Source organism: Gadus macrocephalus, chromosome 7, assembly GCF_031168955.1.
Source record: "Gadus macrocephalus chromosome 7, ASM3116895v1".
Taxonomy (NCBI): Eukaryota; Metazoa; Chordata; class Actinopteri; order Gadiformes; family Gadidae; genus Gadus; species Gadus macrocephalus.
Window position 1 is genome coordinate 7,549,448 of NC_082388.1, and position 17,246 is coordinate 7,566,693.

The 17,246-nt window shown below is 50.9% G+C and overlaps 1 protein-coding gene and 1 long non-coding RNA gene across 2 annotated transcripts; both read left to right on the forward strand.

Moving 5' to 3' along the window:
- The first annotated feature begins 6,704 nt into the window (after positions 1 to 6,704).
- Positions 6,705 to 13,794, forward strand: LOC132461293 (uncharacterized). The gene is made up of 4 exons (XR_009526596.1): positions 6,705 to 7,212; positions 13,008 to 13,116; positions 13,305 to 13,537; positions 13,629 to 13,794. It is a non-coding gene; the product is annotated as an uncharacterized LOC132461293 (long non-coding RNA).
- An 811-nt stretch (positions 13,795 to 14,605) lies between these two features.
- Positions 14,606 to 16,628, forward strand: LOC132461294 (uncharacterized). The gene is made up of 6 exons (XM_060056340.1): positions 14,606 to 14,665; positions 14,748 to 14,839; positions 14,941 to 15,055; positions 15,208 to 15,477; positions 15,628 to 15,804; positions 15,891 to 16,628. The coding sequence occupies exons 1-6, from the start codon at positions 14,653 to 14,655 to the stop codon at positions 16,094 to 16,096; spliced, it is 873 nt and encodes a 290-aa protein (XP_059912323.1). The 5' UTR covers positions 14,606 to 14,652; the 3' UTR covers positions 16,097 to 16,628.
- Positions 16,629 to 17,246: the final 618 nt, after the last annotated feature.

Sequence of the window (17,246 nt, forward strand, 5' to 3'; positions counted from 1 at the left end):
ATTGTATCAACCGCCACCGCCGTGCAACGCGAGAGACCGCGCCGGATGGCCGATCTCTTCGGGGCGATCATGGGTGAGGCGGCGGCCATCAAAGGGATTCCGATGCCGGCCCCGCCTCTCGCCCCCGTATCTGACGATATGCAGGGCGAGTGCTTTCGCACCCCATCTTCTTCCCGACGGGTTACCCAGTGCCCCTTGTTCCCGCCTGTGCAGCACTTTTTCAGTGCTGCCGGTGGGGACCCTTCGACCCTGAAGGCCCCGGTGAAATCTTACACGGATTTCACCAACGTGGAGGGGTGGGCCGATAATCAGACGAGGGGGATCCCTCGCCTGGAGCCTCCCCTGGCAGCGCTTCTCTGTTCGGGCGCTGGATGGCGCCCTAACGAAAAGCCGCTGCCCCCGACCGCCTCCAGAAGCAGATTGTCGGCCTAACGGACAGGGTGTTCGTTTGTGCCTCTCAATCCGCGGCGGCGGTCAACAACATCGCCCTGCTCTCCTCCGCCATGGTCTCCTTGTCGGCTGACAGGGAGGCCTACGGCCCAGAGGAAGCCGCGAGATGGCTGGCGGTTTCCCGCTTTTCCAGCGCCATCCTCCAGCTATGCCAGCCGATAGCCGTTTCGGCCGGCGGGCATATGGCGTGGGCAACCATGATACAGAGGGTCATATGGCTCTCCCACACTGCGGTGCCGGAACAGGAGCGGGCCAGCCTGGTCCAGGGTCCATTAGCGCCGGATGGCCTATTTGGTCCCCGGTTCTCCGAGGTTCTCGCGCACCAGCAGTCTGTCCGTGAGAATCATTCCCGGTTCAGGGGCAATTCTCACGGCCTCGGTCCCAGCGTTCCAGGGGACCGCCTCCGACTCGCAGCAGCTGCCGCCGCTGCAGACGGATAGAGCAGCGCCACGGACCGGGAAGTTCCGGAAGCTTGCTCCTACTTTTTCCTTCCCAAACAATAAAGAAAAAAGTAAAGACTGTTCGGCCGAACGGCAGTACATAGTACCTAAAGAGCGATATTCCTTAGGCCACCTGCGTCCTACGCTTGTGGTGCGTTCCTCCATGTTGCCTCTTTCCCCCCCTCAAGCCGGTGGCTGTAGGGTGGCGGTCGGACGGCGTGTTCACATGGCCTCTGGTTCACCTGCTTCTAAGAAGCGGTGTCCCTTGGAGCCTCGTGGACGGATCAGAGACTCGTTGCACGAGCCCGTGGATACGGCCGCTTGTACCGGCCTCCTGGTTCCCCACTTTATCCCCTCTACCTCCCTTCAACTTTGGGAGGTGAGGAGACGGGTCCGCGCGCTGTGGCTACAGCCTGCGGACTGCGCATGCGCACAGGTGCGGCGGCCGGACGGCTCGCTCCCTGTTCAGCGGGCACGAGGGCGACGTCTAGACAACTCGTTTTTACAGTGGCTGGTTCTGGTACGTCTCCTACGCTCGCTGAGCCTCCTCCCTTTCATGGGAAGCCCCTCTTGGTTCACACGCAGTGTGGAGGCGGTAGGGGCCAAGGAATACGGGTTATTCCTGGACGGTCTTCCTCAGCTGTTGGCTCGCCCTCTCTCCGACCGCTATGCGTGTTGGCAAGAGCGGTGCGTTCTGCCATCGTGGTTGGACACCACGCTGAGATGGGGCCATCCCATACAGTTCAAGCGTCACCCCCCACCCTTAATGGGGTTGGTGGAGACCACGCTACGGGACCCGGCTGCGAGCACGGCTCTGGCAGCAGAGGTGGCACGTCTCTTGGTGAAGGGGGCCATCACTGTCGTTCCCCCCCACGAGTCTCACCTAGGGTTTTATTCCCGCTACTTCCTGGTTTCCAAGAAGTCAGGGGGAAAGAGACCTATTCTGGATCTTCGCGTGTTCAACAGATTCGTTGCCACGAGGAAGTTCAGAATGCTCACTCTCGGAGCGTTGTTCCGGTGTGTGAGAGAGGGCGATTGGTTCACATCCCTGGATCTCAAGGATGCTTACTTCCACGTCCCTGTTCGGCAGGCGCACAGGAAGTTTCTCCGCTTTGCCTTTATGGGGATGGCGTACGAGTACCAGTGTCTGCCGTTCGGCTACTCCCTGGCTCCGCGCACCTTCTCGAAGTCTGTGGAGACTGCGTTGGAACCGCTCAGGCGTCAGGGAAAGAGGATTCTCTTCTACCTAGACGACCTGCTTATTCTGACCAACTCAGAAGAGACCGCGAGAAGGGACACCATGTTGGTGATAAACCATCTCTCCTTCCTGGGTTTTGCCATCAACTGGGAGAAGAGCTCCCCGCTCCCCAGCCGGCAGACAGTCTACTTGGGGCTTTGCCTAGACTCAGCCACCATGACTGCGATGCTTTTGCCTCCTCGGCGAGACGCCATCCTGTCGGCGCTCTCCCGTTTTCGCGTTCGCAGGAACGTGACCGCACTGTCCACCATGCGCCTGTTAGGGCTGATGGCAGCTGCCCACCCCGTGGTCCCCCTGGGTCTGCTTTTTATGCGCAGACTCCAGCGGTGGTTTGCTCGCCAACGGTTGGACCCCAGGCGACACAAGCTCAGGGTGCTCCTCGTTCCGCGTTCGGTGTCGCCAGACCTGGAATATTGGACAAGACCCTCCGCCCTTCTCAGGGGTGTTCCCCTAGGCAGGGTGGCGTCCTACGTAGTGGTCTTCACGGACGCCTCGTTGACGGGTTGGGGAGGAACGTGCCTCTCTCACTCGGTCGGAGACGAGTGGCGCACGGCCCCTACAGCACACATAAATGTGTTGGAGCTCGACGCTGTGAGGAAAGTGCTGTTGCATTTCTTTCACCTGGTGCGCGACCGCCACGTTCTGATCAGGACAGACAGAGTGTCGGCGGCGGCGTACATCAACAGACGCCCGCTCCCCTGCTCTCCACCGAAAGGCGGTCGAGCTCTGGCTTTGGGCTCATCAGTATCTCCTCAGTCTGAGAGCCCTGCATATCGCGGGCGCCCAGAACTTTGGGGCGGACCTCATGTCTCGAGGCGGTCCCCGCCGAGACGAGTGGCGGTTACATCCCGACATTGTCAGACTGATCTGGCAGAGGTTCGGGACAGCGCAGGTGGACCTCTTCGCGTCCAGGGAGAACACGAACTGCAGGTGGTGGTTCTCCCTCAGCCCTCGGGATCTTCCCCCGTTGGGGGTAGATGCGTTGGCACACACACCTTGGCCGCGGGCTCTCTTGTATGCGTTTTCCCGGCTCCAGCTGATCCTTCCTCTTTTGGAACGGGTCAGACAGGAGAGACTGTCCCTGATATTAGTGGCCCCGGAGAACCGTTCAGCTCTGTGGTTTCCAGAGCTGGCCGCGCTCTCGCGGTCGGCGCCGTGGCCAGTACCGTTCAGGCCGGATGCGCTTTCACAGGCCCACGGGACGGTGCACCAACCGCCCGATGTCTCGGGACGGCTGTTGGTTTGGCTCCTGAGAGGTTGATCCTGCAGGGCAAAGGTTTGCCTGAGACGGTTATCAACACTATTCAGAGTGCTCGTGCGCCTTCTAGTTCTTCCCTCTATGCGGCGAAGTGGTGCGCCTTCTCTAATTGGTGTGAGAGGAACTACGCTGTCCCATCTCAATGCGAGGTGGGAAGCGTGCTTTCGTTTCTGCAAAACTTATTGGAAAAAGGTTTGGCCTTCTCCACTATCAAGGTCAATGCGGCAGCCGTTTCGGCTGGCCATGCAGGCTGTGATGGTGGACCGATCTTCAGCCATCCACTGGTCAAGAGATTCTTGCGTGGGGCTAGACGGGTTAGGCCTGTTTCACGCGTGCTTACACCACGCTGGGATCTCCCCACCGTGTTGCGCGGATTGTCCAGGGATCCTTTCGAGCCTCTTTCTCAGGCCCCTTTGGATGCCCTTTCATTTAAGACGGCGCTCTTGTTGGCCTTGGTTTCTGCCAAGCGGGCCGGTGAGCTAACCGCTCTGTCTGTCAGCCCGAGTTGCTTGTTGCTAAATGAGGACAGCTCCTTTCAACACATTCTCACTCCGATTTCTGACGAACGGTCAGTGACTTTTGCTTCAGTTTCTGATGCAAAAGGGTACCCTTGCATGGGGTTTTCAACTCGTTATAATGTAACCCCTTGACGGGGGACCCGATGGCTGCACATAGAGACGCTATAAGCATTCATCCCATTGGCTAACGGAGGACCTTGCGCTTCTTTTTTCGACGCAGGGGGTTTTCCACTCATTACAATGTAATCCCTCCACGGCAATATATGAAGCTATGAGCATTCATCCCATTGGCTAATGGAAGAGCCGATGGCTGCAAATAGAGAAGCTATGAGCATTCATCCCATTGGCTAACGGAGGACCTTGCGCTTCTTTTTTCGACGCAGGGGGTTTTCCACTCATTACAATGTAATCCTTCCACGGCAATATATGAAGCTATGAGCATTCATCCCATTGGCTAACGGAAGAGCCGATGGCTGCACAGAGAGACGCTATGAGCATTCATCCCATTGGCTAACGGAGGACCTTGTGCTTCTTTTTTTCGACGCAGGGTTTTTCCACTCATTACAATGTAATCCCTCCACGGCAATATATGAAGCTATAAGCATTCATCCCATTGGCTAACAAAAGAGCCGATGGCTGCACAGAGAGACGCTATGAGCATTCATCCCATTGGCTAACGGAGGACCTTGTGCTTCTTTTTTTCGACGCAGGGTTTTTCCACTCATTACAATGTAATCCCTCCACGGCAATATATGAAGCTATAAGCATTCATCCCATTGGCTAACAAAAGAGCCGATGGCTGCACAATAACGGCGATTTTACAGTGACATCTGTGACATTCCTCAACACAACTACACCAACGTGTCCTTGTTAATTACACAACATGTATGGATTAAGGCTCTGGGCATCAGTTGTCCTGTTTTGTGCTTTGATTGAGAGAAACAATCGTTTTTTTGATCAGTGCTGGGTAGCTGAGGTCGTTGCTATAGAGACCACGTCCGTCCGCTTTGTTTCACAACTGACAGAGCTGCCAAGTCTCTCCATTTGGCCCTGAGACACACTCATATCAACCAGTTTACACACTATCACACGCCACAATTCAAATTTCTCACGCGGATAAATGAATCCCCAAAATAACGATTGTTTTGCGGGACTTTTATTTTGACAGACGTATATTGAAAAGCTAACGGACATGATTTCCGTGACATCCTTTTTCTGCATGCGCGTTAACTTGATGCTTGGGTGTGCACTGCGCAGCCGCCTTCAAAGCAGCTCGGAGGTTTGGAAGCTCTTAGGTTTCTTTACGTAAACCTTCCCTTCTTCCGAAATAGAGAGTTCAGGAAACGTTCGTAGGTTATAACATAAAACCGGAAAAACAGGTCGTTCGTGAGACTAGACTTCATAACAACAAGTATGGATGCCCGCAGGGACCTCTTTGCGCTTTTTAACTGAATCAGAAGAATCAGTTACTAGAACTGCTTGCGATGGTTGAACATGAGGGAGAATTAATCAGTTAATGTTTATAATTTTAAGCTGTAATGTATCGTAATGCAAATGTTGGAATGGTTGTTAAGTTCACCTCTTAGTGCTTGCTGCACGTTCACTTTAGTCTTTCAATGAAATGGGCAGCTATTGTTGTGACGTCAACTCTGAGGCTCGGGTTGCTCTACTTCCGCATGAAGTTCCGAGGGAAATCCACAGATTGTGGATTTCCTCCGATCTGAAGGTCCCAACCTCCGAAATTCCCAGGAACTCCGACTGTTTTGAAGGCACCAATACTAGAGTGACGAAGTCACGCCCCTTCCGGTGGTCCCCACGGGACCTATGAGATCGAAAAATATGAATGGGTTTCAATGGAGAGAAAGTAATTACTTTCTGGTCCCAGTCTTTTTATGCCCCGAGTTACACATATGTTGTTTGTTCTCTGCCGGGAAAGCCTATGTTGCCAGATTGGGCGGGAAATCTGCCCTAATCTGGCAACACTGGCAACACTGGCGGAGGTGTCACTAAAACGATCCTAAGCAGTTGTATTTCAGAGTGCAGAAAAAAAGCTCCTCTGCGCACGAACTCCAGAAATGCTTGAGAAAATGTAACTTGTGTGGACGTTACCGCATTACTTGGTCAATAAAAGAGCTACTTAAAAGTAATTTGATTCGGAAAAAAGCTATTTGTTGATCTTTTTGCGGGTAGCTAGATTGTACTCACTCAACTTTGCTTTGATTATGAAGATATTCCTATTTTTCACCTCCCATACGACAACGTTGTTAATCAAACATCCTCTTGAAAAACAGTTTGCTGTCCTTACTTTTGTAGGCTTTCATTTTTTGTGCGGTATGTGACGGATTCTCTATTAGATAAATGTAAATATCTCCAAACTCCACGACTGGTCGAGACGTTGCCAACTTCAAAGCAATGAACACATCAGCAGGTTCTGTATATGGATCACAAGTTCCGAGTATGTTTATCTTTTCTTGATATCTAATTTGAACATTTATGGTCTAAATAGTTGATTGATTGCAGTACTCTACATACTATACTATATATTATTGTCTTTTTTTTTCCTTTTCTTTTTATTCAGTTACAGCTGGTAACAGCAGTGGACTTCTACAGCAGAAGACTCATCCCAACAAAAATGCTCCTGACTCAAACTCTGAGGTGATCTTTGCTCCTGATAACGTTGGTATGTAAAACATTTTTTTTAAATAATTGGTGAACATTAATTAATGTTCAAAAAATCAAAAAATTCTTACTTGTATCTGTATGATGTATGTGATACAGAGTTAAGATGTAAAGTCCATGTTACAGTAATTATGAACATGGTAATAGTAATTTCACCTTTTAACAGCCATTCCATAAAGACACTTTAAATAAAAAACGGACTCTTTTGTACTATTTTAACGGATGGATTTCTACGAGATCTCCAGCAATCACTGAGCGATGCAACAGGAGATGGGGTGGAATCACCAACCCCACAAGCCTCTCTTTCTGCTTCATTAAACTGGAGCACAAGAAAGAGCAATTCTTCAGAGAGCTGGAAGGCAGCGAGACCTCGTCTGGTTAACCCCGCACTGGCACAAGAAAATGTGGGAACCCGAAAGTGCCAACAGTGTTGGCGCAATATAGCTGTTCGTTGTCGTGATTGTCTACCACGGCCCTTATTCTGTGCGGAGTGCGACGTCGTCATGCACACCAGACACCCCCTTCACAACCGAGACGCCAGTACTTTAGGATTTTTCCAGCCATTGCCCCCAACAACTACTGTACAGAATATGGACCTTTGCCAGTGTGGTAAGTTCTGTACAATGTATTTTAAGTACAAAATAACGTGTGTGTGTGCGCGCGCATGTGTGGGGCCATATTTTCTGATTTAAGGTATCGCACATCCTTAGAGAGTTTATGTGCTCTGTCATTTTGAAGTTGACAGACTGCAGAGTAACTTCAAACACTGATCTTTCCATAAAAAACAGTATTTAATTTTCACATTTCAATTCAACGCGTTTTAAAGTATATTACCAATTTAAATTATACTAAGTATACTTTATAAGAAGCTTCCTTGGTATACTTTTTATCACTTGGGTACAATGTTTTTCCCTGTTGATACAAATGATTCCTAATTCACTTTGTTCTATTTCATCCTTACTGACCGCCAGAGGCGGTGCTTTAAGCACTGGATTTATCCGTCTCGCGCATGCGCAGTTCGAGTACCTAATATCAACAAAGTCACCTGTGACCCCTGATGAGCTCCGGACAGCCTATATCTTCCGGTGACATCAGAGGATCTGTTCCTTTCATCTTCTCGCTTCGCAGGTATCGTATCACCTTGCTAGCTAAAAGCTAATTGGATATTATTATCATTGATCGTTTGTTGCTGGTGGCCTTGCGACACTTGTCGGAGCCGTGAGCTGCTCACCCTCCAAAGGCCGCAACGGACCCGCCGAGAGGTTCGGATTGCGTGGAACGCATCTCCCTCGGCTGGATAAATTTACTTCGTGTTTCGGTGAAGGCAGTGTACCCGCTCCCTCTCCCGGCGTTTGTACTGCGCTTATCATTTAATTTCTCCCAGCGTTTGTATTGCGCTTATCACTTAATTTTCAAGTTGTGTATCGTTGCTATTGGTGACGGCAGTGTGTGCGCTCCCACTCCCGGCTTAGGTACGTTTTACCTCGGTGCCAACTCGGTTGTGCCCGCTTTGTGTTAACTGGTGAAGGCAGTGTTTTCGCTCCCGCTCCCAGCATTTATAGTTATATTTAGCCTTGTAGTTAGTAGCAGTGCTCCCGCTGAGGCTAACTGTCTGGGCTGTTATCCCGTCAATATTTGTCGGTGAAGGCTGTGCTTTCGCTCCCTCTCCCGGCATTTATACTGCACTTATTATTATCTACGTTTCGTTCTGACCGCTACCCTCAACTGGTGAAGGCAGTGCTCTCGCTCCCGCTCCCAGCAGAGGTGTGACTGTAGTTGGTAGCAGCGTTCCCGCTGAGGCTAACTTGTCTGGGTTTTTTTTCTGTTCATATATCCATTGGTGAAGGTTGTGTTTTCGCCCCCTCTCCCAGTGTCTATTGTTTTTCTTGCTTTATACAGTGTTATTTTTTCTGGTTGTCAACATGGTTGGCGACCACTCATGCTCGGCCTGTATGGCTCCTCTGCAGATTGAGGATGGCCATGATTTGTGTCCCTCATGCCTTGGCCTCGGGCATCTGAAGGAGGGTCTTTCAGATGATCCCTGCATGAACTGCACTTTTATGCCTCGGGCAGTTAGAGTTGCTAGATTAGCTGAGGTGGAACAACGGTTGGGCCTCGTTTCGTCCCCCGAACTGTTGCCCCCAGCCCAGCGACGTAATCCAGCCCAGGATGGTCGCTCCAAACGTCGGGCTGCGGTGACCGCAGGCCCCACTTCTAGGAAGAAGGTTAGGGAGTCCGGGCTTGCCTCCAAGGTAGGCCAATTGACGGCAGAGCTCGAAAGCATGAAGTGCCTCTTCCTAGCCTTTCAGGCTGGGACTGGTGCAGGGGGGCCAGGTGCTCTTGCTCCTCCGGCAGCCACCTTGGAGCCGGAGGAAGATGTGCTTTCTCTGGCAGCGTCGGCTGCCGAGTTTGCTGAATACGAGCCGGATGGGGTCCTACAGGACGCAGCCTCCCGTGCCTCCGCAGCGTGCTCCCGTCCTTCGACCCACAGCTCTACTAGTGCTTCTGAGGACAACTCAATGGGAGCCATCATTCGTATAGCCCTGGCCAGTCTGCAGCTAGACGTGCCACAAGCGCAGCCGGCTCCGGCCAGTGCTTTCTTCAGGCGTGGCCCAGCCCCCGCCAGCTTTACCGTGCCTCCATCGGAGGAGTATCTGAGGGATGTCCAGAGAGTTGGGGCGGGTGATGTCCACTCTCGTCCAGGCTCGCCGCCAGGTTTGGTTGGCACAGTCTCCTCTTACTGAGGCGTGCAGGAGAACCCTCCGCAGTGTTCCAGTTGAACCTGGGGAGCTGTTTGGCTCTGCAGCTCTAGAGGCGCTTGAGCGAACAGTCCAGGCCAGGAAGACTCGCGAGCATCTATCTGTGCTTCAAAGGATTGTGCCTCCTCCTAGCAGGCCTAGAGGTTCTTCAGCTGCCCCACAGCGCAGCTATCACCCACAGGCTCACCCCAGTGGCTACCTTAGGTCTCAGCGCCCACGTCCACAGCCTGCTCAGCAGCAGGCACAGGCCTTTCGGGCCCCTGAGCGGCTGCCCTCGGGGCAGCCTCAGGTCCCATATGCTGCCCGTCGTTCCCCCAGGACCTTTAGAGGTCGGGGGACCCGGCGCTGAGGGTCAGGGGCCGGTCGTCGGATGTTTTTCCCAGCAGCAACTCAGCTATTGGGCTGCTTCCACCAGGGACCCGTGGGTGCTTTCCACCTTGACCCATGGGTACAAACTTCAGTTCCGACGCCGGCCCCCAGCCTATGGCCGGGTCAAGATGACCATCATACACGACCCGGCCAAAGCCCAAGCCCTCACCCAGGAGCTTTCCGCCCTCCTGGACAAGGGTGCCATCGAGCCAGTAGATCCCCTGTTGCAACCCGGGGGGTTCTACTCGACTTATTTTCTGGTAGCAAAGAAAGACGGCGGACTCCGTCCTATCCTCGACTTGAGGGGCCTAAACAGGTTCCTGAAGATCCTGAGGTTCCACATGCTAAGCACCGCAGAGGTTCTGCGTACTGTTGCCAGGGGGGAGTGGTTTACATTAGTAGACCTGAAGGATGCCTACTTTCACGTTCCCATAGCACCGCACCACAGACAGTTTCTGCGGTTTGCTTTCCAGGGGCGTCGTTTTCAGTTCAGGGTGCTCCCGTTTGGCCTCTCCCTTTCCCCACGGGTGTTCACCAGGTGTGTGGCAGCAGCCCTCTCACCCCTACAGTCACGGGGCATGAAGATCCTGCCATATCTGGACGACTGGCTCATCTGTGCACCATCCCAGTCTCAGGTGGCCCTGGACACGACACTTCTTCTCTCCCATGTGGCCCGTCTGGGTCTCCGGGTGAATCTCACGAAGAGTTGCCTGGTGCCATCGCAGAGCATAGTTTTTCTCGGTGTGTCTCTCGACGCAGTCGCCATGAAGGCCTGTCCGTCGCCACGGCGGGTGGACGGCATCCTCCGCCTCCTTCTCCTGTTTCGGGCAGGCTGTTGCGCTATGTGGAGTTTTTGCGCCTCCTAGGGAAACTGACGGCTGCCGCTACAGTGGTTCCTCTAGGACTGCTGTCGCTACGCCCCCTCCAGAGGTGGCTGCACAGCTTTCATCTGGATGTCAGGTGGCATCGGCACAGGGGACTCAGGGTGTCACGCTGCTGCCTACTTGCTCTGGCTCCGTGGAGGGACAGATCGTTTCTTCTCCAGGGCATGCCCATGGGTTCCATTGCATCCCATCGGGATGCAATGGAACAGATGCCTCCCTCTCGGGGTGGGGTGCTGTGTGGCAGAACCGGACAGCTCAGGGGCTGTGGCCTGTTCAGGTCCGCTCAGAGCATATCAATGTTCTGGAGCTGCGGGCTGTGCACAGGGCACTGCAGTCATTTCTTCCCTTCCTGGGCGGCCGGCATGTGCTCGTGCGGTCGGACAATGTCTCGGCCGTCTCTCACATAAACCACCAGGGAGGCACCAGGTCTGCACGGCTGTTGCAGGCATCCCGGGACCTCCTGTTGTGGGCAGCACCACGCCTGGCCAGCCTGAGAGCAATGTATTTGCCTGGGGTACAGAATCAGGCTGCAGACTCACTCTCCCGTTGCAAGCCGCCGCCGGGGGAGTGGCGGCTTCATCCGGAGGTCATCCTCAACATCTGGGACGTCTTCGGCAGGGCAGAGGTGGATCTCTTTGCCACAAAGGAGTCGACCCATTGCCCCCTGTGGTTCTCCTGGACAGAGGAGAGCAGCCCTCTGGGTCAGGATGCTCTCGCCCACGATTGGCCAGAGGGTCCCCTCTATGCCTTTCCACCAATCCCTCTGATTTTTCCGACGCTACAGAGGGTCCTCCAGCAGGGTCACAGACTGCTGTTGGTAGCCCCCTTCTGGCCAGGGAGAACATGGTTTCCACTGCTGCGCAGGCTCTGCAGCAGTTCACCACAGCGCCTTCCCGACAGGAAGGACCTCCTGTCACAGTTACAGGGCAAGATCTGGCATCCCGACCCTCGTTGCCTACAGCTATGGGTCTGGTCGCTGCAGGGCCCAACCCGCTGCTGACGGAGTGCTCAGACGATGTCTGCAATACCATACTGAATGCCAGGGCGCCTTCTACCCGGGCGCAGTATGAGAATAGGTGGCAGCTATTTACGGCATGGTGTTCAGACAGGGCTGAGGACCCTGTGCATTGTTCAGTTCCAATGATTTTGGAGTTCCTCCAGTCACTCCTGGATGGCGGCCGGGCCCCAGCTACTCTGAGGGTATACCTGGCAGCCATCTCCTCCAGACATGCTCGAGTAGACAATGACACAGTGGGGGGCCACAGATTGGTGGCCCTTTTTTTGAAGAGGGCGTTGCGGTTACGACCCCCACAAGCACAGCGTGCCCTAGTATGGGATCTGCACCTGGTGCTCGATGCTTTATGCTTGCCTCCTTTTGAACCCCTGGCTCAGGTGGAGCTGAAGTGGGTCTCCACTAAAACTGCCTTTCTCCTCGCCATCGCGTCAGCGAGCTTCATGCTCTGTCCGTGAGTGACTCATGTCTGAGGTGGAACTCGGATGGCTCAGGGGTTACCCTGTGGCCGAATCCAGCTTTCCTGCCGAAGGTTCTGTCATCGTCGAACCTCAACCGACCTGTCCGCCTGGCACAATTTGTTGCCTCGGAAGGGGAGGACAGGTTCAAACTGCTGTGTCCTGTGCGAGCTCTGAGAGCGTACGTAGCTGCGACCGCAGGCATCAGACGCTCGGACCAGCTCTTCCTCTGCTATGGTGGTCCTAGGAGGGGCTGTGCTCTCTCCAAGCAGCGATTGTCTCATTGGGTTGTGGACGTCATCACCCATGCCTATAAAGGAGGTGGTCACCCCCTGCCATCCGGGGTCAGGTGCCACTCTACCAGGGCTGTCTCAACGTCATGGGCTGCCCTGCGGGGCGTGCCCCTGGAAGACATCTGTGATGCAGCATCATGGACATCACCATGTACCTTTTCCAGGTTCTACCGGGTGAACGTTGCCACTCCCCATCCGTTGGCCGTGGTCCTGTTGCCCGACTCTGCTGTTCCCTCTCAATGAGGTAGGTGTTGGAGTTCCTCGTGACCTTGTTGTTATGAGCCATCCAGTGCTTAAAGCACCGCCTCTGGCGGTCAGTAAGGATGAAATAGAACGATAGTTACGTATGTAACTACGGTTCTATGAATCCTGGATGACCGCCAGAGCGCTCTGTCACTCAGAATCCTTGTGTACTCGCGAGAAGATTCTGCAGGAACAGATCCTCTGATGTCACCGGAAGATATAGGCTGTCCGGAGCTCATCAGGGGTCACAGGTGACTTTGTTGATATTAGGTACTCGAACTGCGCATGCGCGAGACGGATAAATCCAGTGCTTAAAGCACCGCCTCTGGCGGTCATCCAGGATTCATAGAACCGTAGTTACATACGTAACTATCGATTTATTTTAGTGCGGTATGTACCTGTGGTCTGTGGAGATCCCTCACCAAATCTGTGGTTGTCCAACAGAGGCACTGAGGCTCAAACCAGGAAAAGCTGTGGCTGTGATCACAATGAATGGTGAGAACGTGTATAACTTTTGTCCTGTTTGAAAAGTTTCTTTTTAATAATAGCAATCCCTTCTCAACAACTGCCACATGTTTGATAGCTTTGTATAGGAAATCTTAAAATTACTTAAGTAATGCATTGTAAAAAAAAGTCAGAAATATAAGTAAGTGTGTAATTCCCTTTTATATTTGTTTTTTAAGGGAGACATGGGCTCAGCATGCCTGAGTTGGCATGTGAAGTGTGCAAAGCCACATGGACTGCTGGTGTTGACGACATTCTTCACAGCGACTACTGGCCAGCTACCCTGAACTTTGCCACCATTTATGAAACTGATGTTTTTGCTTCATTTGAAGAAATGAAAATGGCAGCACCTGGATTGTCCTGTCAGGCATTTTTAAAAATGTTGGATCAGAGAACTGTCCGCTTTGGCCGTGTGAGTATTGAAGTTATCTGTCCTTTTTTTATTTATTTGTATGCTGCTCAAAAATCTCATTAGCTCTTGATGTCTTTTTTTTTTTAGACAGACTGGGAAGATCTCAGCTGACACCTTCACCAAAAGCTTTTTTGAGTGGGAGGCTGTACAATATGAGATGGACAACATATGTAAGGAGGATCCATTCACCTGTCCTGCCTGCAGCCCGGATATGCTTGCGGTTTCCGTGGATGGTAACCGCAAGCATTACCACTTCAAGAATGCATCTAGGTAGGTACTATAAATTATTTATGTCAGTGTTTGAACTAATGACAAAAGTTAAGTCTCCTAATATGCAGCCATTAACCTGTTTTATTTAGAGCTGAGGAACAGGCCATATTTGATGGCATCTTCATCGCGAAGGATGACGACGTCACAGAATTTGTGAACTACATTCACACCACAACCAAGCATTTAATATTGCAGACTATAATTATATAAACATAAATACAATAATCTCCTATTCAAGAATTTTTTTTTAGGTAACCCTTTTGACCATTTTAAATGTTTATATTGTCGGTGTCCGGAAGAGGCGTTTGTGGGGGGGAATGGTCGGCGGCTCGAGAGAGACCTCCCAAAAATCTGCCAGCAAGCTGGATGAAGAGGGCCTGGAGCTTGCTGTGTGTCGGGATGGGGTGCTCCTATGTGCCCTCAATATGTTCAGGGGAGAAATCGTTGCATATCCTCTGTACATACAACAAAAGCTTGCCAACCTCACGCCAACCTTTTTATTGCATGGATGTCACATGTAAATACTGGCCCTACCTCAATAAGGTTGCAAGAAGCTGCCCAGAGCTCCAGCATCTGCTCAGCATGAAGCCCTTCCTTTCAGTGTTCCATGCCAAAGCCCACGATTTCAAATGTGACGTAAGCAATCATTACCAAGTGAATCACTTTATGTGAATATCCACACTTTCACGTCAACATTGACATGTCATAACATGCTTTGTTTTTTATGCATTTTAAACAGGTCAAATGGTGTGGTGCCTATCAAGAGGGGGCTGGATTGACACTAGGGGTAGAAGGTAGAGCAGGTCAATGCCTTCCTCTCTCGGATAGCAGTGACCACCAAACACATGTCCAAAGCAGGTGAATGGCTATAAAGTATGAACATAGGTACAAGAAATAAGCTGAAGTTAACACTAGATAACACCATAATTTTATGCTGCAGGACGCACAGACATGCTCACCCTCTTGGCCATGCGCTGGAATCAGCAAAAGACTGACAACTTGGCCACCTCACTGTCCCGCAGATATCTGAGAGTATTAACATCTTTTTTTTACGTTTTGTTAGCAGATATTGAGGCTGTACACTGAATTTACTTCATTATTTTTATTTACTCTAATTATTTTGTCATTTGTAGACCACAAAAGCTCTGGATGCCCAAAAGCGGAACATGGAGTCCATGAAGACCGAATTGGACGTCACGGAGAGCCAGATGGAGGACTGGGTCAGTGACGTTAAGGATTGGGCAGACGGTGAGGAAATTATAACAGTTTTGTAAGCACAGAGTTTCAGACTCTTGGCGATGAAATCCTGTGACATTCTACCTAGTCTTTATGAAGCATTCATTCAAATGAAACCGTTATTAGAAGTCACTTAAAATGTAACACGCATTTCCTCTCTACAGCAACAACCATCAACACAACTGATGTTGCCGCCTTGGCCAGCAGGGTCGAGGTGCTGGTTGCCAGTATCAAGAGACGGTCGCAGCGTCTCTACAAAGACTGCGACAGTAACAAAGGTCGTGCCAGGATCCACCGCAAGATCCGGGACGAGAGGGGGTTCCTGAGTTCTGTGGTGGAGAAGTACAACAGAATGGTTCCCACAACAGAAACGCTGTGCTTTGAAACCATTCTGTCTGGAGAGAGAGCTTGGCCATGGCAGCTACCACACAGTGGTAGGTTCACCAGTTGCTAGTTTGAATGTTAAAAACTTCCAGCAAATTTGGCACACCTCTAATGCCTCTAATCGATCTCCATCTAACTTCTTTGTTGAATGCTCGTCTTTCATGAATATGAGTTGATGTTTTTTTATAAATGCTTTTCAGACTCTGTTGACCTTGGGACCAAGAGGAGAGCATTTGACCTGGTCATGGCAGGGAAAAGAATCCAGGAGGACAAAATGATTCTTCAGAGGGAGATGAATCAGCACTGGAGGTCTCTGGGAAATCGTGCTGACTCCCTAAAAGAGCTGTCCTGCCTTGTTTCAAGGGCTACAACAGAACGTATGTTTTTAACTTGTATCATATTTATGTACACATCAAAGACTGGTGATTATTTTACTAATACTGGCTTTCTCATAACATTCAAGATTCACCTTTGGGCCTTACTGAGGAAGGGTTGACTGGTCTACAGTGCATGATCAAAAAGAAACGGCACTTCATCACAGAAATGATGGCTAACGCGAGACACTGCTACCTACAAGTGTTGACTGCAGCAGACGGAGCACAGATTATCAACTCCCAGGACACTTCTGATGACTACTCGGACAATGACTCTGACATTTCGGATGATTAATTTTAACCAATGGCTATGCTTTGATGTAAACCATTCCATTGTAGTTCTGGTTGTATGTTTAGGGTCGTTGCCCTGCTGGAAGGTGAACCTCCCCTCCAGCCTAAGGCCTTTTGCGGACTACAACAGGTGTTCTGCCCTGTATTTGGCTCCATCCATCTTCTCATCAACTCTGAGCAGCTTCCCTGTCTCTGCTGAAGAAAAGCACCCCCACTGCATGATGCTGCCACTGTCGCACTAAATTTGTACCGGCTGCCAAATTTGTACCGGGCGCGTCATCCATACGTAATCCATTCCAAACCTGCCTGTCAGCAGATGATCGCGTCGTCCGTTGCCAGGCAGGTTTCAAAAAACATTCGCGCTCATGTTGCCAAAGACGAAATAACATAATACAGTTAACGGATCGCTAGATAACACTTGTTTTTACTTTATATTTGTATTGTATTTAATTGTTTGATCAAATTTAGCTCGTAAACTGAGTGTTTAAAGCGGGTTTCAAAAAACATTCGCGCTCATGTTGCCAAAGACGAAATAACATAATACAGAAAACGGATCTAGATAACACTTGTTTTTACTTTATATTTGTATTGTATTTAATTGTTTAATCAAATTTAGCAAGTAAACAGATAACGGATCGCTAGATAGAAGGTTCGCGAATGTTCGTGAACCTTTCACGTCATTCGACGCGATCGTCCGTTGCCAGGCAACGGACGAAGCGATCATCTGTTGCCAGGCAGATTTGGAGTGGATTACGGTACAAATTTGGCAGCCGGTACAAATTTAGTGTGACACCACCACCATGTTTCAAGTCGGGGATGGTGTGTTGAGGGAGGGTGCAATGTTCTGCAGCTGTGACCTTCTACAGCTGTCTGTAAATTCTGAAGAGTAGGGGGTGAGCCTGTACTTAAAAGCCTGGTGTCTGACATTTGAAGTGCTTTATCTGGAACAGCTTTTTGATTTCTGTTTTGATGTTGCGCTACCAAATTATTTTTAATTGATTTCATACTCTATTTAACTGCCTTTTAAAACCAGAAATAACTAATAAATGTGTTTTTGCCTAAATGTTGTCTGATCCTTTAACTTCCTTCAAGTGCACTAGAAAGCTTTTTCCAAAGCTGATTATTTGTTTTATGTCTTATAGAATTGTCTCCTC